General features: G+C 39.0%; 4 protein-coding genes and 1 long non-coding RNA gene across 8 annotated transcripts; 3 read left to right on the plus strand and 2 right to left on the minus strand.

Annotated features, from left to right (window-relative positions):
* Positions 1–7: 7 nt before the first annotated feature.
* LOC143184572 (putative serine protease K12H4.7) lies at positions 8–2,258 on the plus strand. The gene is made up of 10 exons (XM_076386910.1): positions 8–205; positions 281–462; positions 565–748; positions 820–868; positions 941–1,076; positions 1,151–1,217; positions 1,288–1,498; positions 1,580–1,712; positions 1,783–1,952; positions 2,032–2,258. Exons 1-10 carry the CDS (start codon positions 8–10, stop codon positions 2,139–2,141), a joined length of 1,440 nt encoding a protein of 479 aa, XP_076243025.1. The 3' UTR covers positions 2,142–2,258.
* LOC143184582 (clavesin-2) lies at positions 2,191–6,923 on the minus strand. 2 transcript variants are annotated; one of them, XM_076386927.1, is made up of 7 exons: positions 6,901–6,923; positions 4,535–4,767; positions 4,262–4,421; positions 4,131–4,192; positions 3,576–3,769; positions 2,894–3,107; positions 2,191–2,767 (listed from the first exon to the last, which is right to left on the minus strand). In XM_076386927.1, exons 2-7 carry the CDS (start codon positions 4,707–4,709, stop codon positions 2,562–2,564), a joined length of 1,011 nt encoding a protein of 336 aa, XP_076243042.1. In that variant the 5' UTR covers positions 4,710–4,767; positions 6,901–6,923; the 3' UTR covers positions 2,191–2,561. The 2 variants fall into 2 exon arrangements, with proteins under 2 accessions (XP_076243042.1, XP_076243036.1); XM_076386921.1 differs by having other exon boundaries at positions 6,786–6,919.
* Positions 3,049–3,565, plus strand: LOC143184595 (uncharacterized). The gene is made up of 2 exons (XR_013002787.1): positions 3,049–3,130; positions 3,400–3,565. It is a non-coding gene; the product is annotated as an uncharacterized LOC143184595 (long non-coding RNA).
* A 995-nt stretch (positions 6,924–7,918) lies between the features above and the next one.
* On the minus strand, positions 7,919–9,689 carry LOC143184566 (uncharacterized). Its single transcript, XM_076386897.1, has 2 exons — positions 9,494–9,689; positions 7,919–9,410 (listed from the first exon to the last, which is right to left on the minus strand). The coding sequence occupies exons 1-2, from the start codon at positions 9,685–9,687 to the stop codon at positions 8,219–8,221; spliced, it is 1,386 nt and encodes a 461-aa protein (XP_076243012.1). The 5' UTR covers positions 9,688–9,689; the 3' UTR covers positions 7,919–8,218.
* Positions 9,690–10,364: 675 nt separating this feature from the next.
* Positions 10,365–16,807, plus strand: LOC143184549 (protein GPR107). Of its 3 annotated transcripts, none has more exons than XM_076386870.1 (10): positions 10,365–10,532; positions 10,934–11,044; positions 11,734–11,897; positions 11,970–12,121; positions 13,901–14,127; positions 14,207–14,340; positions 14,422–14,689; positions 14,772–15,044; positions 15,275–15,447; positions 15,573–16,807. In XM_076386870.1, the coding sequence occupies exons 1-10, from the start codon at positions 10,443–10,445 to the stop codon at positions 15,730–15,732; spliced, it is 1,752 nt and encodes a 583-aa protein (XP_076242985.1). In that variant the 5' UTR covers positions 10,365–10,442; the 3' UTR covers positions 15,733–16,807. The 3 variants fall into 3 exon arrangements, with proteins under 3 accessions (XP_076242985.1, XP_076242993.1, XP_076242999.1); XM_076386878.1 differs by having other exon boundaries at positions 15,585–16,807; XM_076386884.1 differs by lacking the exon at positions 10,365–10,532 and having other exon boundaries at positions 11,020–11,044; positions 11,786–11,897.
* The last annotated feature ends 6,330 nt before the right edge of the window (positions 16,808–23,137 follow it).

Here is a 23,137-nt window from a genome sequence, read left to right on the forward strand (position 1 = left end):
ATTCAACATGATGTTTCTAAGTTTCCTGCTCATGGTATCGTTGACCTGTCACGTTGGGAGTGGTGTTAATCTCCATAGACTACGTTTTCGTGGCTTGGAAGATCCAGAGACTTCGAATAGATTCAGGTCCGAAGACATAAAAGAAGACTGGATAGTACAACCCCTTGACAACTTCAACGCTCAAGACAACCGTACTTGGTTAATGGTATGCCTTAAATATAAATTGTTCTTAAACAATGAAAAATCAAATGCCTACACTTTTGCTTAATTATCCTGGCAGCGATACCTCGAAAACGATGAGCACTTCAAAGAAGGTGGTCCAATTTTTATAATGATCGGGGGTGAATGGAGCATCTCGAAAGGTTACTTGCAGGGTGGTCTGATGTATGAACTCGCAGTTGACCATAATGCAATGATGTATTACACTGAACATCGATATTACGGCAAAAGTAGACCAACCGAGTAAGAGATCAGACTATATTAAAAGATTTTAATTAAATTCATAAAACACTGTACCATTTGGCACATTCGTATCCGAATTTCACATTCTCGGAACACTTTAAGGGACATTACTTCAGAAAACTTGCAGTACTTAAGCGTGGATCAAGCACTGGCTGATTTAGCAAACTTCATTGAAGCTAAAAAGAAAGAGGAAAGACTTCAGAACAGTAAAGTTATTGTTTTTGGTGGTTCTTATGCTGGAAACGTAGTAACTTGGCTTAGACTTAAATACCCTCATCTTGTTCAGGTCTTTTTTTTTTTATTTCTTTGATAAATTAATATTGTTTTCCGAAATCAATGTCAATGATGTTTGTGTAGGGTGCATTGGCTAGTAGCGCTCCAGTTTTTGCGAAAGCTGACTTTCACGGTAAGACACGAAGCCTTGTACGAATTTACTACGCTTTCGCTGCCTACTTACAAAAACCGTTTCCGTTTTTAGAGTACTACGAAGTTGTAACCCAATCAATTGGCGAATACAGCGAAAAATGTGTTGATAGTATCAAAGCCGCGTTCCAGGCGGTCGAAGAATTGCTGGCTACTCCAGACGGACCAAAAAAATTGAAACGTTATTTTAAGTAATTTTTTTTCTATTATTTTAACTCATAAAGTCATATGATGCTTTTTATATTATTTATGCAAAAAATTTCAGCTTATGCAATGTGCCAAATGTGAAGTCCCCTAGTGACGTTGGGTTTCTTATGAATACATTAGCAGAGGTACACTTTACTATCTTTGCTTTGCATTATTCTAATTAGGAAACAATACTTGCTTATTTCTTTTCATTAGGCATTTGCTGGTATCGTTCAGTACGATAAAGTACAAAATGGTAAAACACAAATTGCAGCCTGTTGCGAAGATATGACTGCCTCCTATTTGGGTAGTCCTCTCCAAAGATTGGCTGCTTTTGTATCAAGAGGAGACATGTGTTTAGATAACAATTACGAGAAATTTATCAAGACTTACAGTAACGGAGCTTTGAATGAGGAAAAAGATATTAGTACGTTTTAATTAACTAAATGAAAAAACTCTATTTTGATAACATCGTGTCATGATTGATTTTACGATTTTATCGTTTCAGCCAGATTATGGTTCTATCAGACCTGCACGGAGTACGGTTATTATCAGACAAGCAACTCAACAAAATCCATTTTTGGAACGCTGTTTCCATTGAGTTTCTTTACCGAACTCTGCATGGATTTGTACGGCGATTAGTACGTACTACACTTTAGAGATTTGGTTGTGATTTTATCACTTTTCATAAAATATACCTCCCCATTTCAGTTATGACGGTGACTTTTTGAATACGCGAGTCGAAAGAACGAATTTAATGTACGGAGGCTTACGGCCAGATTTACGAAATGTAATTTTCACCAATGGAAACATTGATCCATGGCACGCTCTCTCGATTCTCGAAGACCTGAATGAATCTTCGCCAGCCATATTTATCAAAGGTAATTAAATGAAATTTGTTCACTCAAAACGCAGTAGGTATACTGGGAAGTTCATTAATTGATCGGTACATTCTTTCAGGATCATCACACTGTAGAGATTTACAAAACGATCTTGACACGGATAGTCCAGACCTTACACAGGCCAGGAAAAAGGTCCGACAAATCATCAGCAGCTGGGTTGTTTCCTAAATGTGTAATTACATTCGCACACACAAGGGATGAAATGGATATAAAAAAAAATATGTGTTTATTTTCATCATGAGTCTCTTATATATTTACAACAGATCGAGAGCCAATGTGAAATGACATGTAACTTACAATTATCAAGCATGATTGTAATTTAAAGCATTTACCTAGAAGTCTAATTGAATTATTAATTCTTTACTTATATATCCATAACGCATATACTGTCTCTAAGCTATCTATAAGAACCGTTCTACTGAATGAAACAATTCATTGAACACAGAGAGCAATTGTGCTAACAGAGATCGAACCTTTAGAGTTATTGTTCTTGGTGAATGATTTACCATAAGAATAATAATAATAGTTCTGCCTCTCCGACAAAACGAATACAGTTATATATGTCTTATCAAGTCAATCGACAATCCATCAGTCCACCTCAAGCTTCCTGAAGGAGCCAGTGATACCATACATAGTGGAGTCGCTGGAGTTAATATCCGAGCATCCAAAACCCTGTTTCAAAGCCGACACTGCGCCTTCTCGGGCTTTTTCCGAGTACTGCTCCAAGCACACTCTCATCTTATCGTGACTCAACAACGTTGGCCTCATTTCCAGCAGCTCTTTTTTCCAGAGTTCTACGCAAACAGTTCATTTTTTGTTACACGTACAAATAGCCGAATTGCGTTCCTTCTGAAGCCATTCGATTGAAACGCGAACAGTTCTTGCTAATTATTTCTCCATTCTCCGAACGCGCAACTTACCGATCATTTCTTTCATAGGCATCGTGCCACCGTACTCCTTTGGCAGCAAGCTCGTGTCCATTTTTTGGTTAATGCCATCTTCAAGACTGGTGTAAATTTTCACGCGTTTTCTAATTTTTTCAGAGATCAGCGACAAGCCGAAATCAAGAGCGAACTTCACGGAAGGATGAACATTAATAGCGTGAACTTCTTTGTGTCGCATTGGAATAGTTCGCTAAAATCATCATCGTTAAAACAGTACGTAAACGTTTCTCTCTTAAGCTTCTATTAAACAACAATCACCTCGCGTTGTGCACTATACATTCAAGACAACAAAACTTTGTACTCATTTGTTTAACGTTGGTACACATGCAAATTTCGAATTTCCACGAAGCATCTCGCAAAATGTTTACATATCCATTACGCTAGACATCAGTATAGCCACGTTAAAAAATGAGACTGACATTCGCTATTTGAATATTGTCTAACGTTCGAAGGAAGGACAGGGTCTAAGAAACCGGTCACAGATTCCGTGTTTTAGGAAGTGTTACGAAACACTGTCCCACACAGTGCTGGCCACGCCTGTCCTTGAATCGAAAGCATGAACCAATATCCGATTAGGAAAGAGGCGATTTCGTTATCTCCTAAGCTAATCATTCGCGAAAATCTGCTCGAGAGGGGAAAGGAAGGGGCTGGGCCATACCTCGCCGTTTTTGACGATGCGAACAGCCTCCCTCGGAGTGAAAAGCGTCAGATGGGGGAAACTAACGCCGGCGCCGTCGGCGAAGTGAACGAAACCCCGCACTTGACTTTCCTCATCCTCCATCAGAGTCTCGTAAGTGATCGCGTGAATTCTACACATGTCGGCGTTCGTGTATTTGTGAGGGTCGAATACACCTAGATACGCGTTATCCGCGTGACAGACAGAATGAATATTTATAAATATGTATATTGCAGCACGCAAGCATACATATGACAGTCATTTCCATTGCTTTATTATAATTGCATGTCGTAACCATGTATCAATATTTTCTTAAAAAACCCACTGATCCTGGGAGTAGGCCGTAAAAAATTGTCGTCATTTAAATGCCTTGGAAATGACGGTCGTTTCGCAAAATCAACTTGTCGATGGAATCGTTAGCGACGAAAACACCGTGTGAAAGTATAAATAATCTTGCCCGCCTGTTTCCAGAATTTGACGAAAGCTGTGATTAAGTCTGTGGAGTGTAGACGACTGACAAAGCGAGCAAACGTTTACCTGGTCTAGCGATAATGACACGGCGGCCTTTCGCGTCACGCCCGGGCACGGCAAACAGATATCTAGAGTAAAACGATTAATGCAAATTGTAGTGCAGTCAGGACACTCGCAACTGCTTGATCGAATCTTACCCCAAAGATAGCAGTTCTTCCATGGTAGTTTCCGTGACGTCTAAGTGATTGAAAGCTGGGTGGTACACTTGCCGGAGAAGCAAGTACCTCTCGATGGCCTCTTCCGCCATTGGCACGTTGAACTTTTTGCATCGCAAAAATCTTAGTATAAATTGTGAATCTAATAAACGAGGGTTTAATTAGAACATGTGACGCATGTGTCAGACAAGATTCACAGATTTCGTAGCGTGAAATATTGTGAAAGATTGTTAAAAATAAACGTCATCCTCTCACCAAGACGGCAGTTTTGAATACGCGGATTCAATTTGATCCAATTACGTATCTGTTCGAGGGCTTGGTCCCGTGTATTTTTGTCTTCCCTGAGTTCCTCCTTGGCCAGTTGCTGAGTCTCTTTAGAAAGGGGGCATTCATAGTCGTCTGCCTCCGTTACCCACTCGATCGCTCCCATTCTCGTCAATTTCGATTCGTCGGGATATGAGCGACAGACAAACTCAAACTTTGGGAATCTATGGAGTTGTCAAACGGTTAGAATTCTAAACAGTTATAGTAGACGTTGATTAAGAATGATCATCGTTATCTCTACTACAATAAATAGAATAGAAGAACGTTCTCCTGTACTCAGTGATACCATCCAGGTAATCAGAGGATCTTCGAATAATCGAGGTTCAGCTGCACAAGGCTGAAGGGAATGCTTGTCCTTGTCACTTTCGGCGAAAGGAGGTCAAATTCATTTCTTTGTCCTCCTAGCCAGCAGCTGCATTCTCTGACGAGCCACTGACATAATTTCCCAGCGCTTCTCAGTCAATGAAAGTAACAGCGATTGGAGGAAATACACTCGAGGTACTTTCTTTCTCTCGTGTAACGAGCAGTTGCAACGTTTCGTAATTTCATAGGTATTATCGAGCCATTGGTAGTTTCGTGACATAACAATTCCGTTGCTTTATGATATAATGATCAGCCGGGTACGAATGCTGTGGAGTATTACGTGTTCCGTGATACCACCACATGCCGTAAGAGTGAGTCGTTTCGCAACAACTTTCTCCGATTATGCAATCGACTCAGGTTGCGCGCCCATCTTTGTTCACCGATTCTGTGCGATCTACTAATGCCGATCGATGAGGTTTCGTAAAGTTTTTTCCTAAATAATGTATTGGCTATATTTCTCGCGTGGAATGACAGAGAGGTAGCCGAACAATATTTTAGAATAAATAAATACCAAGGCTGATTGATAAAAAAGAAAGAAGAGGAAGTAACTCAGTCTGGCGTTAAGTTCGAGGCACACGAAACCTTGTGATGCGAGGTCATCAACTTCACCATCCGATCACCGTCGATGCATATGCATTGCATGTGAGATTATAATTTTGAAAAATGTGTGTGATAAATCTTCGATGCTTCAAAAGTGGCGATCGGTAATTATAGTTACAGATCATGTAACGCTGTCAGCATGTTCAATTCTTGACACTGTAATTTAGTGTCTCTTCTATTACTATAATCACTGCAGTTTTTGCAACAATGCCTCGTGCTTCAGCAGAAAAAGATCTCACGTGTTTAACGTCAATGAACGTAACACTAATCGGGTAACCGAGCAACTGGGAAAGTAAACCGCGTAAATATCTTCCGCGTAGAAAGTGCCATTTATCTAGTTATTACTCCTGGTACGTGTTTTTTTGCACAAATTGCAGTTCACTTATAGACAGTGATTTTTCTTACCCAAGAACGTTACGTCAACTGGGTTAATCGAATCTTATCCAAAATTTATTTTTTAAATTATGAATTTAGCAAATGAGTCGATCGTTTTAGAAATTTGTATACAGTACAAACATGTTTTTTATAATTTGTGTAGTTATTGAAAATGATAATAATAATTAATACTCGAAAAATATTTTTTTACGAATATCGTATGCTTTGCACGTATTGTACATTTTATTAAGTCGGTGACGCAGATATAGTTGTCGGCTGTTATGGATTTGTTTTTTAGAATTTATTTGATTTATATTCTGTATAAACCTCTAGAATTATTCGATATTTTAAAGAACAATAGATAGGCACGTGTAATAGAAACGCAATCCTATGTTCACCTCGAGAATTCCCGACCTTAAATGACAAGGTCGCTACATATGTAAATACTGTTCATCTTTAAAATTCTTGTAGCATCCATCCAATTGAACTTGATTAAAGGTCGTGGCTAAAGTAGCTTTTTTGACAAATAGTTTTACGATGAAAAATCATTGGGTAGTAGAAAAAAAAGGTACTTTAATACCATTATGTTGATACCTCAATCACTTTCGATGATAATCCACGAAAAATGAAAGTGAAGTGAATGAAAATATAAAATATAAAGGTGAAATGTTTAAAAAATTGTACGAAGTTTTTTAATATTTGCAATTCTTAAGTAAACATCGTAATATTTTATCACTTACTCCAAAATTAAAACTTTCATGAACTTACTAATAAAATTATTGTTTTATAAAAACACAATGATAACACCTGATGTATGTCTGTCTCTTTTTTAAAGATTGCATACCTTTTTATCTTTGATACCTCAATTTGAATAAACGCAACGTACATCAAAGTTCGAAACAAGTTTCTTATAGAACACCGTAAACGACGACTTTGTAAAATTTTTTAAATTTACATACCCGAATGGTAGTCGTGCAGGTGAACACTTGGAGGAGACTGTCTCCTCTTGACTGTCGAACGCTCTTTTATAATTTCCAGTCGCACCTTTCTTCTAGCTCCACCTCCTGTTCTGTTACAGTCCAAGAACCCTTTGAGGGACTTACATGTTACTGAAGTTTCGTTTATGATCAAGTACTCAAATATTCCAATTTTCAAACTTTCAAATTTTTAAATTTCAAACTTTCAAATTTTTAAATTTCAAACTTTCAAATTTTTAAATTTTCAAATTTTCAAATTTTCAAATATTCAAATATTCAAATATTCAAACTTTCAAATATTCAAATTTTCAAATATACATGATACGAAATATCAAATATTCGAAATTTGAAAGTATATTACTAAGTATATTTAATATCCAATAAAAATTAGTTTCAATTTATAACTAAAATCAAATAAACGAGTAACTATGATTTCATATACGACATTGACACTGATAATGCAAATGCTGCGATATCGATACGTAACAAACGAAAACAAAATCGAACATGTACACAAGGTAATCGTACGTAAATTTTTAAAGTCTAAATAGTGTGTTATACGTAACTGTGTTTGCGTTATGTCACCGATTCCACGTAACAAGCAATTAAGAAATTTCTTTTCTGTTGGATATAATTTTGTGGTAATTTCTGGGACAACGTATAAACGCTTAGCATTATAAGGCGAAGTCAATTTAAACGACAAAGTAATTCATCAGGTCTCATTATAGAACAGAAGTCGCTAACATGATACTATGGTAAATGGATAGCGAAGAACAAATAGGAAGTATTATCCTAAGAATGACCAGGAAACGGTTCTACATATATATATTGATAGTGATCGTACTGACATAAGTTCATACGCACATAACATTCGCATTGGTAGCGTTTTCCTGCTACGTTTTGATTCGCAATAGCTAAAGCATTTGGAATCGGAAAGTGAAATGCACTTGTGTCCGTAAAGAATGTTCCAACAAGGGGTGGAGAAATTACATATGTGAGAAATTTTTGGCAAGAAATACGGTCACCTGAATGAAATTGATACAATATTTGCAATACTTGGTATATTTATTATTCTTCGAATTTTTTAGTAATACAAATGTTGCTTACATACAAAAATAGAAGTTTATTCTTCTTATCACACCATCACATTTTTCAGTGTAGAATTAAAAAAGTAACAAGTAGTAAATACAATATATCAGTCTGTTTTGAGCATTTGAAAATTATTTCAATCAACTCAATTTTTTCATACTTTGTGGAAAAGGAACATACATTGTCAATAAGAGCAGTGAAATAATTATTTTTAGAACCAAATTGATTCTCTACCAATAACTTGTACTTTAGCATAAGCACCTTTGCAACCACTGCCAGAAGTTAATAGACTTTCTTTAATTGTGTTCACCTGATTTTCAGTGAGTTTTAAATTACTCAATTCTGCTGCTTCCATTATACACATCTCTAGTGCTTGCTCGTTCAAAGGTTGGTAAGAAATAACTGATATGTCAATTCCTGTACCGAGAGTATTAAGAATTGTGTTTTTACTTTGTATTAAATCTACTTCACGTATCAAATTACTGTCTGTCTCTTCTACATTAAAAATCGCAAACACTGTAATACACTTATCGTTGTTATTCTTCAATACATCTACTACATCGACAAGAAAACCTAGATCTTTCATTTTTAAATTTTCTAAAACTAATAAATTGTAAGAACCAAATGAACTTAATGTTTTTGTATCTATCTGATTTTCCAAAATTGAATTATGCACAAAAATTTTGTCTGGAAATGGTACATTTTTTCTTATAATTTCCATGGTATAGGATTTCCCAACACCTGTTCCTCCTATAAGGCATATAACTTTTACAAGGTGAATATCTCTATTTAACGCATAAGTGAGGTCATAAACTGCATTTTGTTGTCCATATATTTTCTGCTGTATCTCGTGCGTGGCATTTGAAAAAAGGTTTGTACGCGAGCATATGTTATAGGTGACTGGATTTAAAACTAATGAAATTATTGCCACTACAATTGGAAGTAAGCATAAGCATATTAAGTTCCAGCAACACATGTTTATCTTCTTTTTTACTGGAGTTTTACTCTTTGATACAAGAGGCCTTAATTTCTTTTTTATATCATTATATGTACTTGTATTTTTTGCTTTTGTTTCAGTCTCTACATTTTCAAAACCTTTTTTCTCAGATTGTCCTAAATCAGCACTAAGTAACTGTGGCTGAGAATTTGATATATTTGAATTTAATATTTGACAATTTGATGAAACTTCAGATTCTTTTACATTACTTAAATTTTCCACTTCCATATATTCGACGCTAACCACTGGTTCTTTTACTTCAAGCTTTTGTGGCTGTATTAAATTGCTACTTTTGCCAAATTGCCAATTAGAGGAGGTAGAAACTTCAGAATGAGGTAGTATAGTATGCCATTCGTTTCTAGATTCTCTATAACCACTTTGTATCACTTCTGATATTTTCACTTGTCTAAAATCATAATATGATTTTAATTATTAAGAATCGCATCATTATTTTACAATTATAAATTTGTTCAGATATGAAATCTTTACCTGGTTTTTGTTATATCATTAAAAATTTGTTCACAACTGTACTGTCTAACCAAACCAAACGGATTCTCATAATAATGAGTTTGGTGCCCGTAAATTTGAGCAGCTGATGGCAAATCAAGATGACTATGAGCTCTAGTTAACGTCCGATCATTGTCTGAATCTAATAATTTTAATGATGCAAAATGTTTTTCCATAACAACATAAAATTCAACACCGCTTTTGTGTCGATAACCGGTGAATAAAACCTAACCTCCTCTACAAGATTTTAAACTTGGTTGGCTTTTAAATTGAGTTCAATCGTACTTTACATTAATTATTAAAAAAATATGTAATTTTAAGCTTTCGAAATACGAAAATCTTTCAAACTACAGCTGACGCTAGCATTAAATTTCAGTCAACAGTAGAAACTGAAGTCAGCGTTGAAATTTAAACCATGTATCTCAAAAAAGAGAAAAAAGTTAGTTTCCTTAACGTTTCATTCGCATTTTTATTATATAAGCTGGTTTCCTATTTCAGTTGTATACCGATGGAAACGTTTACCAGAATCAAAGATGCGGAAATATCAGAAAAGAGTAAAAGAAATGCGTGAGATAATAAAAATGTGATGCAATATTGCAAAACATCGATAATTAGTTTCAACTATACTTGTTTCAAATAGTCTGAAGTAGTAATACTTGGATTAATATCGAGAGCTGCAATTATAGTTCAATTTCGTGTGGTTTTCTTAATTATCTTTTCAAGGTTTTCACGATAAAGGAACAGCAATTACTAAGAAGCCTTTAAAAAGAGCGGGTATTTCGTTTCATTCGTTCCGTCAGTCACAGTCCGAATTCCCATAGTTCAAGCTCAGTTTCTGCTCGTGTATCGACGAGCGAACATTGGATAAGTTAGATCCGTGTTAATTTAGTGTAATCGTGATGTGACATTTGTCCAGTGCAAAGCAATAAAAATGCAATCGAAACAACTACCGATAAGATGTCTTTGGACTATGTCGATACTAATGCTGGCCACTGCTAGAATTCACAAACTCGACATACGGGTTAGTTTGTTTAATCTCATGCAATAATGCATGTATATTTACCAGTTACTTTACTGTAATCCCCCCGTTATGTCAGTTCAGTTTACAAAAATACATTCTGACGTTATCAATGTCCCGTTACGTTACTCCATTCTATGCCAATAAAAAATGTAAACGAATTTTCCAAGTGAACATACGCTATTGCACCATTTAATTAACCCCCATTCTGTAAATCACGTTGCCTCGAATTACGCGTGAAAACTGTACAAAGTGCAAAAGGTATCTGAGAATTCGCGTCATAAGAGGAACGACATATAGGTTAGACGCGTAGTTATCGAGGGAACTCTCGCTTCCTGGTCGCTTAGTCATAGGTTACGAGATCCCTCGAGCACGCTCACGTTTATGAATGTTCCCTGTTACAGAAAGACACAAGGCGTCACATCGCTCTTAGCACCTTCGGCTTCTACAAGGGTGGTATTCTCGACGTAAATCTGACCAATTTCAAGGCCGAGCCTTTCGACGAGAATGCCGTGGTGAGTTGTATATCACCGTAGCGTGAACGCTCCCGCGGATCCTACGCGTCGTCCATTCACGGACACCTGTTTCCATTTTCTGTCATTCACGCTGCTGAATCGCCGCTATGAACCTACTCGAAACCATTCTCCAATGCGTATTTTCGAGCATGAACGCGTTCCGCGTACAGGCTGCTCCAAAATACACGGACCGATCCGGAAGGAAGTGATTCGTCGCGGCGACTACAAGTGGAAAGCGTATAATCAGCACGCGTTATCCTCTGTCTCGACCTCAACGCACGTTTGCGTCGTAATTTCGCGGATATTTCGAACCGTTTTTTAAGAACGATTACTTTCCTGATCGGTGATGTATATTGAATTATTTCCTGCGGCGCCGTCACGTTTGTCAAAACAAAGGAATCATTTCCTGTCGCTCTTATTTCATTTGCCTGCTATACCTACTTCGTGAGCGTAGTATATTGCATCCGTTGTTAAATTGCTTTTCGAATAGCACAGAATCGTTTCTTCATTACCTTCGGATATCAGACATCTACGATCTCAGAGAAACGATGAACGTTTTATTCACCGCGTCGCGACGGTAGAAAGTCGCTTAAAAGGACTCGTTTTTGTTAGTTTCAAGGTTTATCGAAAGATCGCTGACCCGTCTCTCTTATCTGTGTAATGTGTGCTTTGTATTTTTTACGGTTCAGTTTGGGTTCAGTTTGGATCGAACGCTAAGCGATGCGATGAATCCGTATTTAGATAGTCACCTAGGGAGATGTGTACTCCAAGATATCTCGAGCCCCAAGTCCGATCTCGAGCAGAGGGACGACAACGCGGTCATATATTTCACGATGGACTTGAAGAACGCTTTGTAAGTATCGATTCCGATCGCGACCACCGCTCGATCCAGGCCCAACCACACGAACGCCCATACGTGTTTCAGGTTGAAAGTGAACTGCAGCCAGAATGTACGCACCGCTCATATCTACAAAGATTCCAGCATGCTGCTGGTTTTTCGAGCAAAACGAGACTCGTACCCAGCTAGATTCAGCGATACAGTTCTGTTTCCACGAAGAAAACGATACACCTCGCATGGTGAGTCCCCGATATTTCCTGTCGCCTGTATTCTTTCCTCCAGCAATGTGCAACTATGTATTATACGTACATAGACAAGTTACAGAATTGAACTTGAGTTACGGGATCCGCGTTTGTAGTTGCGTGCAGGAACGTTGACCCTCGCGCGGCGTCGATGTACAGATTCGAGATGAGAGTTCTAGCTGGCTTTTTTCGTTTAAGAGGTACTATATTTGGGGAAGGAGAATATCGCTTGCCATAAAAAAATGTGTGATATTTACGATAGAAGGGGAGTTTAATACGCTGGTCGTGTTCTTAATTTTGGCCACTGTCCAAAGACAGGAAACTACCGCGCGATAGACCGCGTGGAATGAGTAACGGCGTTATGTCGCAGCGCGCCGAGGTTTCCGCAATTTTGCTGAGTGTCAGGATAATTAGCGTCGTCTTAGTTCTCAGCGAATTTGCCAGCAAAAGGGAGCCCAAAGGCTGCTAATTGCAAATACGAGATAGATCATTTTGAGCTTTACTTTGCCAGCGTTACTGCTAATCGTTTCATGGGCGAATGTAAATCCATCGAACGGATAAACGATCTCCGTTTATTGGAGGTCTCCGATTGGAAATGACGTACTTCCTTATCGGCTTCGAAAACGGGCGGTTATTGACTTGAATCGCGATACCTGCGCTCGTACCAGAATGCAGGAACTGGCGCGGAATATCGTAACGAATGTCAGCATTGATTCAGAAAGCGAATTAAAAATAGAAACTGCTGCATCCGCGAGTTATTTTTAACGTGGCCCGTTACTAATGTTGGAGACGTGGTTCGACCGTAACGTAGGCTAACAGGTGGAAAGTGAAAAGTTGGCACTGGCTGCGATCGATCGCGACCTTAAGATGCAATCTTAATAATATGCTTCGTCCGCAAAAAATTCTAGCGTTTGCGTACATTCTCTTATACGTCGCGTTCTTGTGTTCGTGGTAATCAATCGTGGCCGAGCCTACGGTTATCGCAAGTGCTTTCCCCGTCACAGCGATATCGATATCGATCATAAGTCTGAGAGAACTTTTAAATTGGATCACAAAACGAAACTCGCCTTGAACCGATTAAACCCTTTCTGGCATTAATCGACACTGTGAACTCTGCCGATTTAAAGACGTCATTTAGGTGACTGTGTGCGTAGCTGTACGTACATATCGTGTGACATTTGATGCTTGTAATTGATTGCCTCACGATGACATTCGAACAATGAGCAACATTATGAACTAGCAAAATCCAAACAAAATCAACTCCGATTAACTCTCGAAAGACAAAACAGTTTCGATGTACAATTGATTAAACGTTGTCCTTTTTTTTTTACTAAAAATCGAAAAATTTTATTGAGATTATAAACTAGTGTTTCTGAGTTGTTATGTATAGTCGACGATGATTGCACTATATTGTTTAAACTGAAGAATCTGTTTATTGCAATACGAACTGCATCGGCGAGCTTTATGCTCAGTCCATAGAACTAAATACGAATGTGATCGATATCTCACGGAATGTGGACTTGAAGCGACATCGGTGATCGAAGACCACCGAGATGAGAGACGCTATAATTAACGTGACTCGTCCTCAATCTTATAAATAACTCGAAACTCAAGTATTTTTGAGGGTCCGGTTAGGTAACTGTCTTCCACAGTAGTACATTTTATGCCAATGATTTTTCAGCGAGATTATTGATAGCGAAAGTTCATTTTATATGGATTTTTCTCACGCCTAATTATTAAAATTGAATATTACTTGATAAAGAACGATATTCGTAGATGTCAAAAGGTCCGCCGACGAGGATGAATTCGAGTTACGATCTGAGAGCAGTGTCTGCTCACGTTTGAAGCTACCAATGACAGTACAAACTGTGAAAGACGAAAAATATTACAGTACAAGTTTTACTATGTATGTCGCCAGCGAAGAAGAAGAAGGTCTTTACAATCTTTACTTCCACAACTGTCCAAACTATTACTATGATACTCCAGTTGCGTTAGATTTCACGGTAATACATAATTTTGTTAAGAATTTCTGTTTGCAAAAGATGCTTAAAAATCGTGTACTCACTGGCATATAATCTATAGATACAAATATCGGAGATCAATAGCGGAAATTTTCTCAGCGCGGGTGAAATGCCTTTGCCAGCTCTCTATTTTATGATGGCACTTTTATTCTTTCTGTCAGGCTGTTTCTGGGTATTCATTCTTAAAAAGAGCAAGTAAGTACATATCTCGCCAAAATCTAACTAATATACGAATATATTAAAGTGGCTTTCTTAACGCCTACTTTCTTTTTTCAGGCATCCCGTTTTCAAAATCCACTATCTGATGGCAGTCTTGGTATATCTGAAATCTTTATCTTTACTTTTCCATGGGATTAATTATCACTTTATTCAAACGAAAGGAGAACACGTGGCTGCATGGGCGATACTGTATTACATAACTCATTTACTGAAAGGAGCTGTGCTTTTCATTACCATAGTTCTCGTTGGCACAGGCTGGACGTTTATTAAACACATTTTAGCCGATAAAGATAAGAAGCTCTTTATGATCGTGATACCATTGCAAGTTAGTATCGAATGGTATATGAGAATACAACACATTGTGCTCGTGTAGGATAAAGACTTTCTAACATTCCGATATCTGGCAGGTACTAGCAAACGTGGCAGAAATAATAATCGAGGAAAGCGAAGAAGGAGACATTGAACATAAGACTTGGCGAGATGTCTTTATACTCGTGGATTTGCTCTGCTGCGGTGCCATTCTATTTCCAGTAGTTTGGAGTATCAGGCACCTACAGGAAGCTGCACATATAGACGGCAAGGCAGCTGTGAATTTACGGAAGCTCAAGCTTTTTAGGCATTTCTATATCATGATAGTTTGTTACATTTACTTCACAAGAATTATAGTGTACTTACTCAAGGTATGATATATGAAACGAACTTTCAAATATTCAAATTTTTAAATATTCAAATATTCAAATTTTTAAATATTCAAATATTCAAATTTTCAAATATTCAAATATTCAAATTTTCAAATATTCAAATATTCAAATATTTAAATTTTCAAATATTCAAATATTCAAATTTTCAATTTTGACAAATTTTCGTGTGTGTTCGAAAACAATTAAATTGTTACGTTTCTGGTGTTCAGATCACTGTACCTTTCCAATATGAATGGCTGGATGAAATGTTCCGAGAGATGGCCACGTACGTCTTTTTCGTCCTTACTGGATACAAGTTCCGACCAGCCTCCGCGAATCCATATTTCACTTTAACAAACGACGAGACAAATCAAGCTGACGAGGATGACGAAGTAGACGTTGTGTAAGTATTCACCTTCTACTACAATTTTTCCTTTCATCCATTCTATCATTCCTCTCTTCTTTTATTTGCTGTAACTGTTTTTTAATAGTAGGATACTTTATTCAGTTCTAACGTGACGACCTCAGTCTTTTTTCCAGTGTCTCCGGAGGTAGTGGTATCACCGAGGGTCTCAGCAAGATCAACAAAGTTCCAAAGGTTTTGAGGCCCATTTCGAATGTTCCATCCACTCAAGAAGAGAGGGACTGCTTAGTTAATAAGACAGAACCTTCTCACGAATACGACTGAACGGAATAAAAATTATTTGTAATAGATCGATTTCAGTATGGACGAAAGCGAATGACTCGTTTTTCTGTCTTGTGATATTTGGAAACAGTATGAGTGTCCAGAACAATATTTAATACAAAGAATATTTAAAACCGGTTGAACAAAGATGGGAACTTATATGTAGTTAAGGACTAGCGTCGATATTACTACCTTACTTCTAAATCGGTTTTGTATTACGATACGGAAAAACAGAAAAGCCGATATTTTACTTATTAAACGGTCATATATTGTGTTCCCTTTTATCTTAAAGCTGCGTTAAATATTTCTAGGTCATCCTTCATTCGTAGATATTTATTCGTATCGTACGACCTTACATTCTTATCGCTTCATACCAAATTTTTATTTCCTCATCTATTCTTAGTCGTGCATTATTCCATTTACCTTCCGTCGCACCCTAAATCGCATTACGTCGCATCACAAGCGTCTTACCTTAATGTAATTAAACGCGAACTTTGAGATCCACTTGTAATCTATAATTATTGGTAGAAAGTTGTCATAGATATTGAAGAAAACTAACATAGGGAACGATTTAAAGAGTTCAGTGTTTTTAAAACGAGATATTATGTGTTTGTACGTTTAGAGTTAAACCTCAGCGCAAGAGATCAAGAAGAAAATCCTGTTTTGATACGCATCTCGCTGTAGCTGGTTTTTCTTAGGCATTTAGTGAAACCGGAAGACATTTCCATTCGTTTCTTTTTTCCACGACATGCTTAGTTTTCTAGAAGCGAAGAGCCCGTTCCGCGTGGCGCTTTAGTAATTTTGTGATATTCGATGCACCGAAATGAGTGTATCATGATCCATTTTTATACATCACTCCGTAACCTTTTACGTAGGGGTAATTATTATGGTGTCATGAGTAAATGAGGATAACAAGTTTTGAAGCGTTTAACGTGTCTCGTTATGTAATACCATCCTATGGTTATTACCATTATTATTACTACTTATTGTTGTGTCTGTTACTATTAATACTTCGTTCTATGTAATAAAAGGGACACGAGAAAATCAAGTTGAAATAAAGCGAATATTTTTATGAAAATTCTTGTTTCACTTCCTAATCACTTCCTAGTCCCAACGTTTACTTTGGATTCACTGTCGTGGTTTCAGTCGTTGATCATCAACTATTTATAAGCAAGCAAGGTATTTCTCTTGACATTGTGTGAATCTATAAATTTCAGAGAACTCGTTGAATGACCGCTAATGCTCTGTACTGTATTTTCCCCATTCATTCCTTTACCTTCCAGAGTGGTGACCACCTTTTAACACCTTTAACACTCTCAACACTTTTGTGTTAACTAATGTGTTAAGGTGTTAAGGTGTTAAACTGTTGAGAGTCACAGATACGTGAGCAATATTTTAGCGATCTTTGCTGCATGACTGTCTAACAAAACGAAACGAGCTGCCTATATTTTTTTACCATAAAAATGTAGAATAATAGAAGCACAAATTCTGATTCGTGTCCGCGCGAGGAATCGCCCCTTTTGTAGTTCCACACGACTTCAGTCGCATCCAGTATTGGCAGTAAATGGATCACCCATTGAAATTAGCGTCTAAGTGTCAACTGCAGTGTTTCATGGCTCGTATTCGCGTGGGTCTACGCGTGTGTCAGTATTCGATAGTATATTATGCGCCACGCTGTTCATGTAACTGCTTCTCGCAGCTAAACGCATATGATGAGCCTGTACGATTAAAATGTTGTATCCATCAGGAGCAATACATTTGTCTCGACTGATAATATGTACCTTTCATAGACAGTATCCTATCGTTTCTTAAGCTTAACTTCGTACAACATAAAACACTGTTTGAATTACTCTTTCACGGCTATGTGGATTCACGAAGATAACTATCAGTGATAAATCTCAATCATACGTCAGACAGCTCACGTCTAACCATTTTCTCGACTATCGAACGAAAACTTTACAGTTGGAGGTAATCGATATTTCCACATTTTTTTCAACTCATTTTTTCAGATATTTTCGAATATTTAAATATTCAAATTTAACAATTTTTCAGGTGCACTCGAAAATTACTTATTTGCTAAATTTCTAGCGTCTAGATCTCTCTGTACTTTTTCCATATTTTTGTTAACTGAAATCGACAGTTAACACCCTAAGAAAGTTAACGTCTTAAGAGAGCTTTTGGTTCGGCTCGAATATCGCGTACATGTTCTACTACTTGCTTCTACCCCGACTCCGAGAGGACTTAGCCTCGCATTAACAGGATGGCATTGGATCGTAACCTACCCCACAGGGGTGTGGATAATAAATTGCTTGACACAGGCGTCCTGTGGGTTGGAATCGGGAAGGTTCAATGGGGGCTCCAACGATCTGTACTTTCTAGGAACCGCAAACTGCATTTAAACGAAGTCGTTCGCATTCTTGCTTGTCGTTAACCGATCCTCCATCGTTCGTGCATCTATGCCGATTATTATCACCTTCCCGCCGATTATTATCGCTCTTCCCGCTGGAAACGTAGTACCAACAAATTTCCCAAATCGATTTCCTCGAAAATGAATCTTCCTACGAAGAATTTTTACTTTACACTTCCCACGCTCGCCAATCAAGGTTTTCATAATCTTTCAAATGAGAATAATCTTCAAAATTGAGTTTAACATAAGTATGCTCAAAATTCCATAGATCTGATATGCCTCATCGATCGACAAAAGACTAGGAGATACGTTTTAGTCACGGACATTTCAACGAAAGGGACTACGAAGACAGAAGACGGAGAAACTGAATTAGAAGCGCATTCGTGCGCATTCTTCCCCGTCGTTAAGCAACCTTCGACTCGCACAGGATACGTTTCCGAGTGTCTCTCAATTACTGCCCTCCTCCCTTAGATTCCATCAAACACGTTTCCATTCCGTTGCACGACGTATCCTGGAGCATGCGTCCCGGCGTCCCGACGTCCCAACGTCCGGTCGACGTGCCCACCGAACTCGCCGCGAAAGTCTCCAGTCAGCGTCGCGACGCGCTTCTCGAAAACGTCTTCCGCTCGCGTCGCCACTTCGCGACTCGAAACGGGCGCGAAATCGAAACGGGCGACCCTTTATTCCTTCGCGTTTCTTATCACGTTCGCGCGATACAAAAGCGTATGGTTCAAGTGGAGGAGTCGTTTCAAAGGTACGTTTATCGCGTTACGAATGAATCATCAACCATTCGTTACCATCTGTTGCATGTATCGGATTGTTTGGGCTCGTGTTGTGCACGTTAAATGAATTAGTTCTCGCGTATCCAGCAATTTTCACCGTCGCGATGGCGTTGCAAATTTGATCGAAGCACTTTTACATAATAAAAGTCACCTGTTTGTTATGGAGCTTGTGTAAGGGATTTCCTTGGCGATGGGAACATTAACAGCGGATCAAATTTGAATCAAGCGACGAGCAATGCTATTTGGCGTTGACGTAACCCGTTAAAACGCCTCGTTATCGCTTTATCCGTCCTTATTCGCGGGCATGGATGTCGATCGCGGCACGAGCATCGAATGTGCTTCCGATGGGAGGCAGTTGTTCAAGTATGAATACATTAGTTAGCTGGGTTCAATTTTATACGGTATCGGCAACGTATTCCCAGTTCAATCTTGCAGGAAACATCAAACGTCTCGATATCATTATGAAATCTGGGGAACTGAGGTGTTCAACACGCTTACGTACAATCAGTTTAATTGTTGATTGTCTCTTTTCATTGAGTGACATAATTCTGTGCAGCTCGACAAGCGAGCACGCAAGTAACTGGTCACGTGCGCATTTGTTTACCAATATAAGATTAAAAATACTAACTTCCTTATCGCAGGAACCTGCAAAGAGTTTCTTACACAAATACGCAGGTTTTGTTATCGCGATATGACATAATTTATGGAACAACCGAGCAACTTAAGATCACGCCACTGTTCTGAACTTTGGCGAAGAATAATCGTCGTTCCATCTGGAAGGAGTATTTAGGCAGTGAAACTGCTTCAACTGGTGCGCCCTTTTACTTCCACAAATTATTCAGTAACTATGTAGTTTCAAATGCCTTATTATTTTATTTATTTTACTGTTGTCCCTTTTAATAAGTAGCATGTACAGTAAGGGTAGCATTTGTTGCCCCTTTTTAACATTTCATCACTCTATCAACGGAATAAGAAATTCAGTGAATAAATTCATGAAGAAAGTTACGTTAACTCGACGCGTCGTCAGTTTTTCTGTAATTCAAAGACCGCGGGTCGCCTTTGCGTCCCTGGGATAGGATTCCTTTCCAACCCGCTCAATCTCATGGACAGTTCTCCCCTTGACCCTTTGAGAGAAAGAGGTTCGCCGATTTCGTTAAGTAAATCACGATGCCAGATATAGGATTTCGACTTTAATGTCCCTGTTATCGATGACGTTCCTCTTTAATGTCCCTGTTATCGATGACGTTCCTCCGCAGAAGCGAAACAACGTAATCCAGCGGCGCCGTTATCACCGATGCATTTCGATCCCATTTGAAATCTATTCACGAGCCGCATATCCGAGAAAAAGCAGTGCGGGTTCCCGTCCAACTTAAATTAAAAATGTTGCGCGCGCGACGTGAGCCGAATAATCGAGTCGAGTCGAATCGAATCGCTAGTTGCTGCTCCCACTCGGTGAATACACGATGTACATGTTCCAACGCCAACGACATAACGCTAATATTTATGGTCATGCAGGGATAGATGGACGCAGGGACCAACTTGGCCAACATGGTGTCATTGAAACACCGCCAATCGAAACGCTGTTTTTTCAAATTTTTCTTCGTTACACATAAATTCGATTCAGTTTCACTGTTTCCTTGATATCCAATTGGTTAAACATTATTGAGTCTAATAGCTGTTGGAAAACGACTCTAGACAACTGTGTCTTTTTCAAGTCAGTCCATTTCGTAAGGGAGAATTTCAGAGCAAATTCAAAGCCGTTTCAAACGATATCTCTCTGTGGTAGTCGTAGCAGATTTTCGACTCACGTTGGCTTCCTCGTTGGAGACTCGATAGAAAATGAGAACGGTCCAGCAGCCAGTTCCGTTAATTTTCTTCTAACCAGCTCCAACGATGAAGGAAATTCTCTGGTGTTACAGTCGATGCGTTTTGTCGAATGTCTGTGTGCTAATCCCGAGTGGTCGCTTTTAACGATCGTTTTCGTATCTTCAATAGTTCATGAAAAAAACTTTCTTCCGCTTTGAAGTTAATTAGACATTGTACAGATACAAATAGGGTTGCACTATCCGAAGGACATCGTTTGCGTTGTACAGGGACATTACCAAAAGTTAACGTCGCTGGCTAAGAGCTAAAACGATTGCTATCTTTTGATAACAAAGGGGTGTAGGAATGAATGCCTATTTTCGTGAATTGCTTTCGTGTTATAAGCCATAGAAAATGTAAGAAATTCATAATGAAGTGAACTAGAATTCTAGAATAGTATCTAAATCTCCTGTTTCCTATAAAGTGTCAATGCTTGTTACACAAAAATTATATTAAAATCGAAGCTTCCCCTCTTTTACGTATTCTAGCAATCCCTACTAAACCTCTCCACTTCTTTATTTCGAATTTACGAGTAGCCCTCTTCCTTCTACTCCTGCTCTGTCTTCCGCTTTTCTCGGATTAACCCTCACATGAACTTATGGGTGCTCTAGAATACAACATAAACAGTGACTACATTCATTTTACGACGTTATCAAAACCTCACAGAATGTACAGACCACGGAATCAACAGCGAAAGCGTTTCTAAAAATACCCAGATTCGATCCAAAAAAAAAAACGCTTCAATTTTCACAAACGCGACCCCTCCCGATCGACTTCGAACGTCGAGAAATTCCATCGAGACTGATCTCAGAGCTCGATCGAACGTCCAACGATCAAGGCAATTTAGAGAGCGATGAATTCAGAGCGTTGCTGATGGCTGTGATGGGTGTCGTGGCATCGAGCGCGGCAAATCATGCGTCGCGGGCTCTAGAGACGAAAAAAATATCATTGGATCGTCCTGGAAGAAATTCCTCTCGCTATCGCGGATCATGCTGCTCCAGGATCAGCGACGATCCGATAAAGCCTGACGCGTGCCTCAAGAAATACTGTCTCATTTCTCCAAGACATTTCGTCGAGTTTTAAACCTCCCTCCTTTCCACCGTATCTGGCGGGAACGACCGCGACGAGAGTGAATTTCTGACGTATGAAAGAATTATGCGCGCAGCACGCGGCAGGGATTATGAACGAGTCCCCGTTACGATATTCCTACGCTACGTTTCCGAGCCAGAATACGTAACGAAGGTAAAGCAACCGCGTATCAGAGTCCCTCAACCGAATAATCCGTCGTTGGTAATCCGACGATCTAACTTATTTCTTGCGACAATTTACAGTTATTGTGGGCTCGAAAAAAGAAGCGATATAATTGCAACGTATCTCGTGGCACGATGACTGGCGCGCGCGTCTCGACAATCGAGCTAATTACGCGCTGCCAGGAGATCCAGTCTAATCCATACGAACGCGATCCGTCGATGGTGTATCGTCTGGTTAGACGAGCTGCTGCACCTCGCGATCGATCCACACACCGGAAAGAAAGCCACTTATATCGGCGTCATATTTCTTATTTGTTCCTCGGTATTATTTAATTTCTCTCGCTGCTGGCACAAGTTTCAATTAATTATCTGTAAAGCGAAAACAGGGAAGGCTACGTGTGGTGTCCCTTCGTTTCTGCCAATGGAAGCGCACTCTCCTCGGGAATCCTTTTCTCCGGCAAACTTTCAACGGTGAAATATTCCCTTCGATACGGAATAAATAGGAGCGTAGATTTCTCGGTAACCGTGCGATCGTATATCCTGCCTCCACGGACTCCAGTTGGCAGGTATATATTTTCGTGTAGATAGATACACGGAGGAAGCGACGAAAAGAATGTGAATGCATAATGCGCCAGTGGAGGTTTCTCTTTTTACATCGAGCACCGAGTCGCAGCTGTTGACTAAACACAGCGGCTGGATTCGTGGCGGTAAACTCGCGAGAATCGGTTAAACCGGCTATACGCGCAAGTCGTGCACGTGGAACTAGGCAAACTGCAAACTTTCTTCCTCGACTTTTGCACCGCGTGTCGATTTTCCGCGTTGCTGGCTCCTTCGACGTCTCGCCTTCATCATCCTCGAGCGTTTGATCGATTCGCCATAACTCATTTAAGGAGATCTAGATCGGTTTAATCGATCGGTTTTAACCACCTCGAGTTACCATCAGATTTTGTATTTTTCTCAGGGCTGTAGTGGACTGGAACAAGTTTCAGTTGAGGATCGTTTTCGCTAATGATTTTGATCAATCAGATGTAGGCGTAGAGTGCAAGATCCTGCGTGGCAACGTGTCGTTGTTCTGAGCGTTGCAAGGGAAAGTTTCTCTTTTTCCT

The sequence above is a fragment of the Calliopsis andreniformis genome, chromosome 2, assembly GCF_051401765.1.
Source record: "Calliopsis andreniformis isolate RMS-2024a chromosome 2, iyCalAndr_principal, whole genome shotgun sequence".
Classification (NCBI taxonomy): Eukaryota; Metazoa; Arthropoda; class Insecta; order Hymenoptera; family Andrenidae; genus Calliopsis; species Calliopsis andreniformis.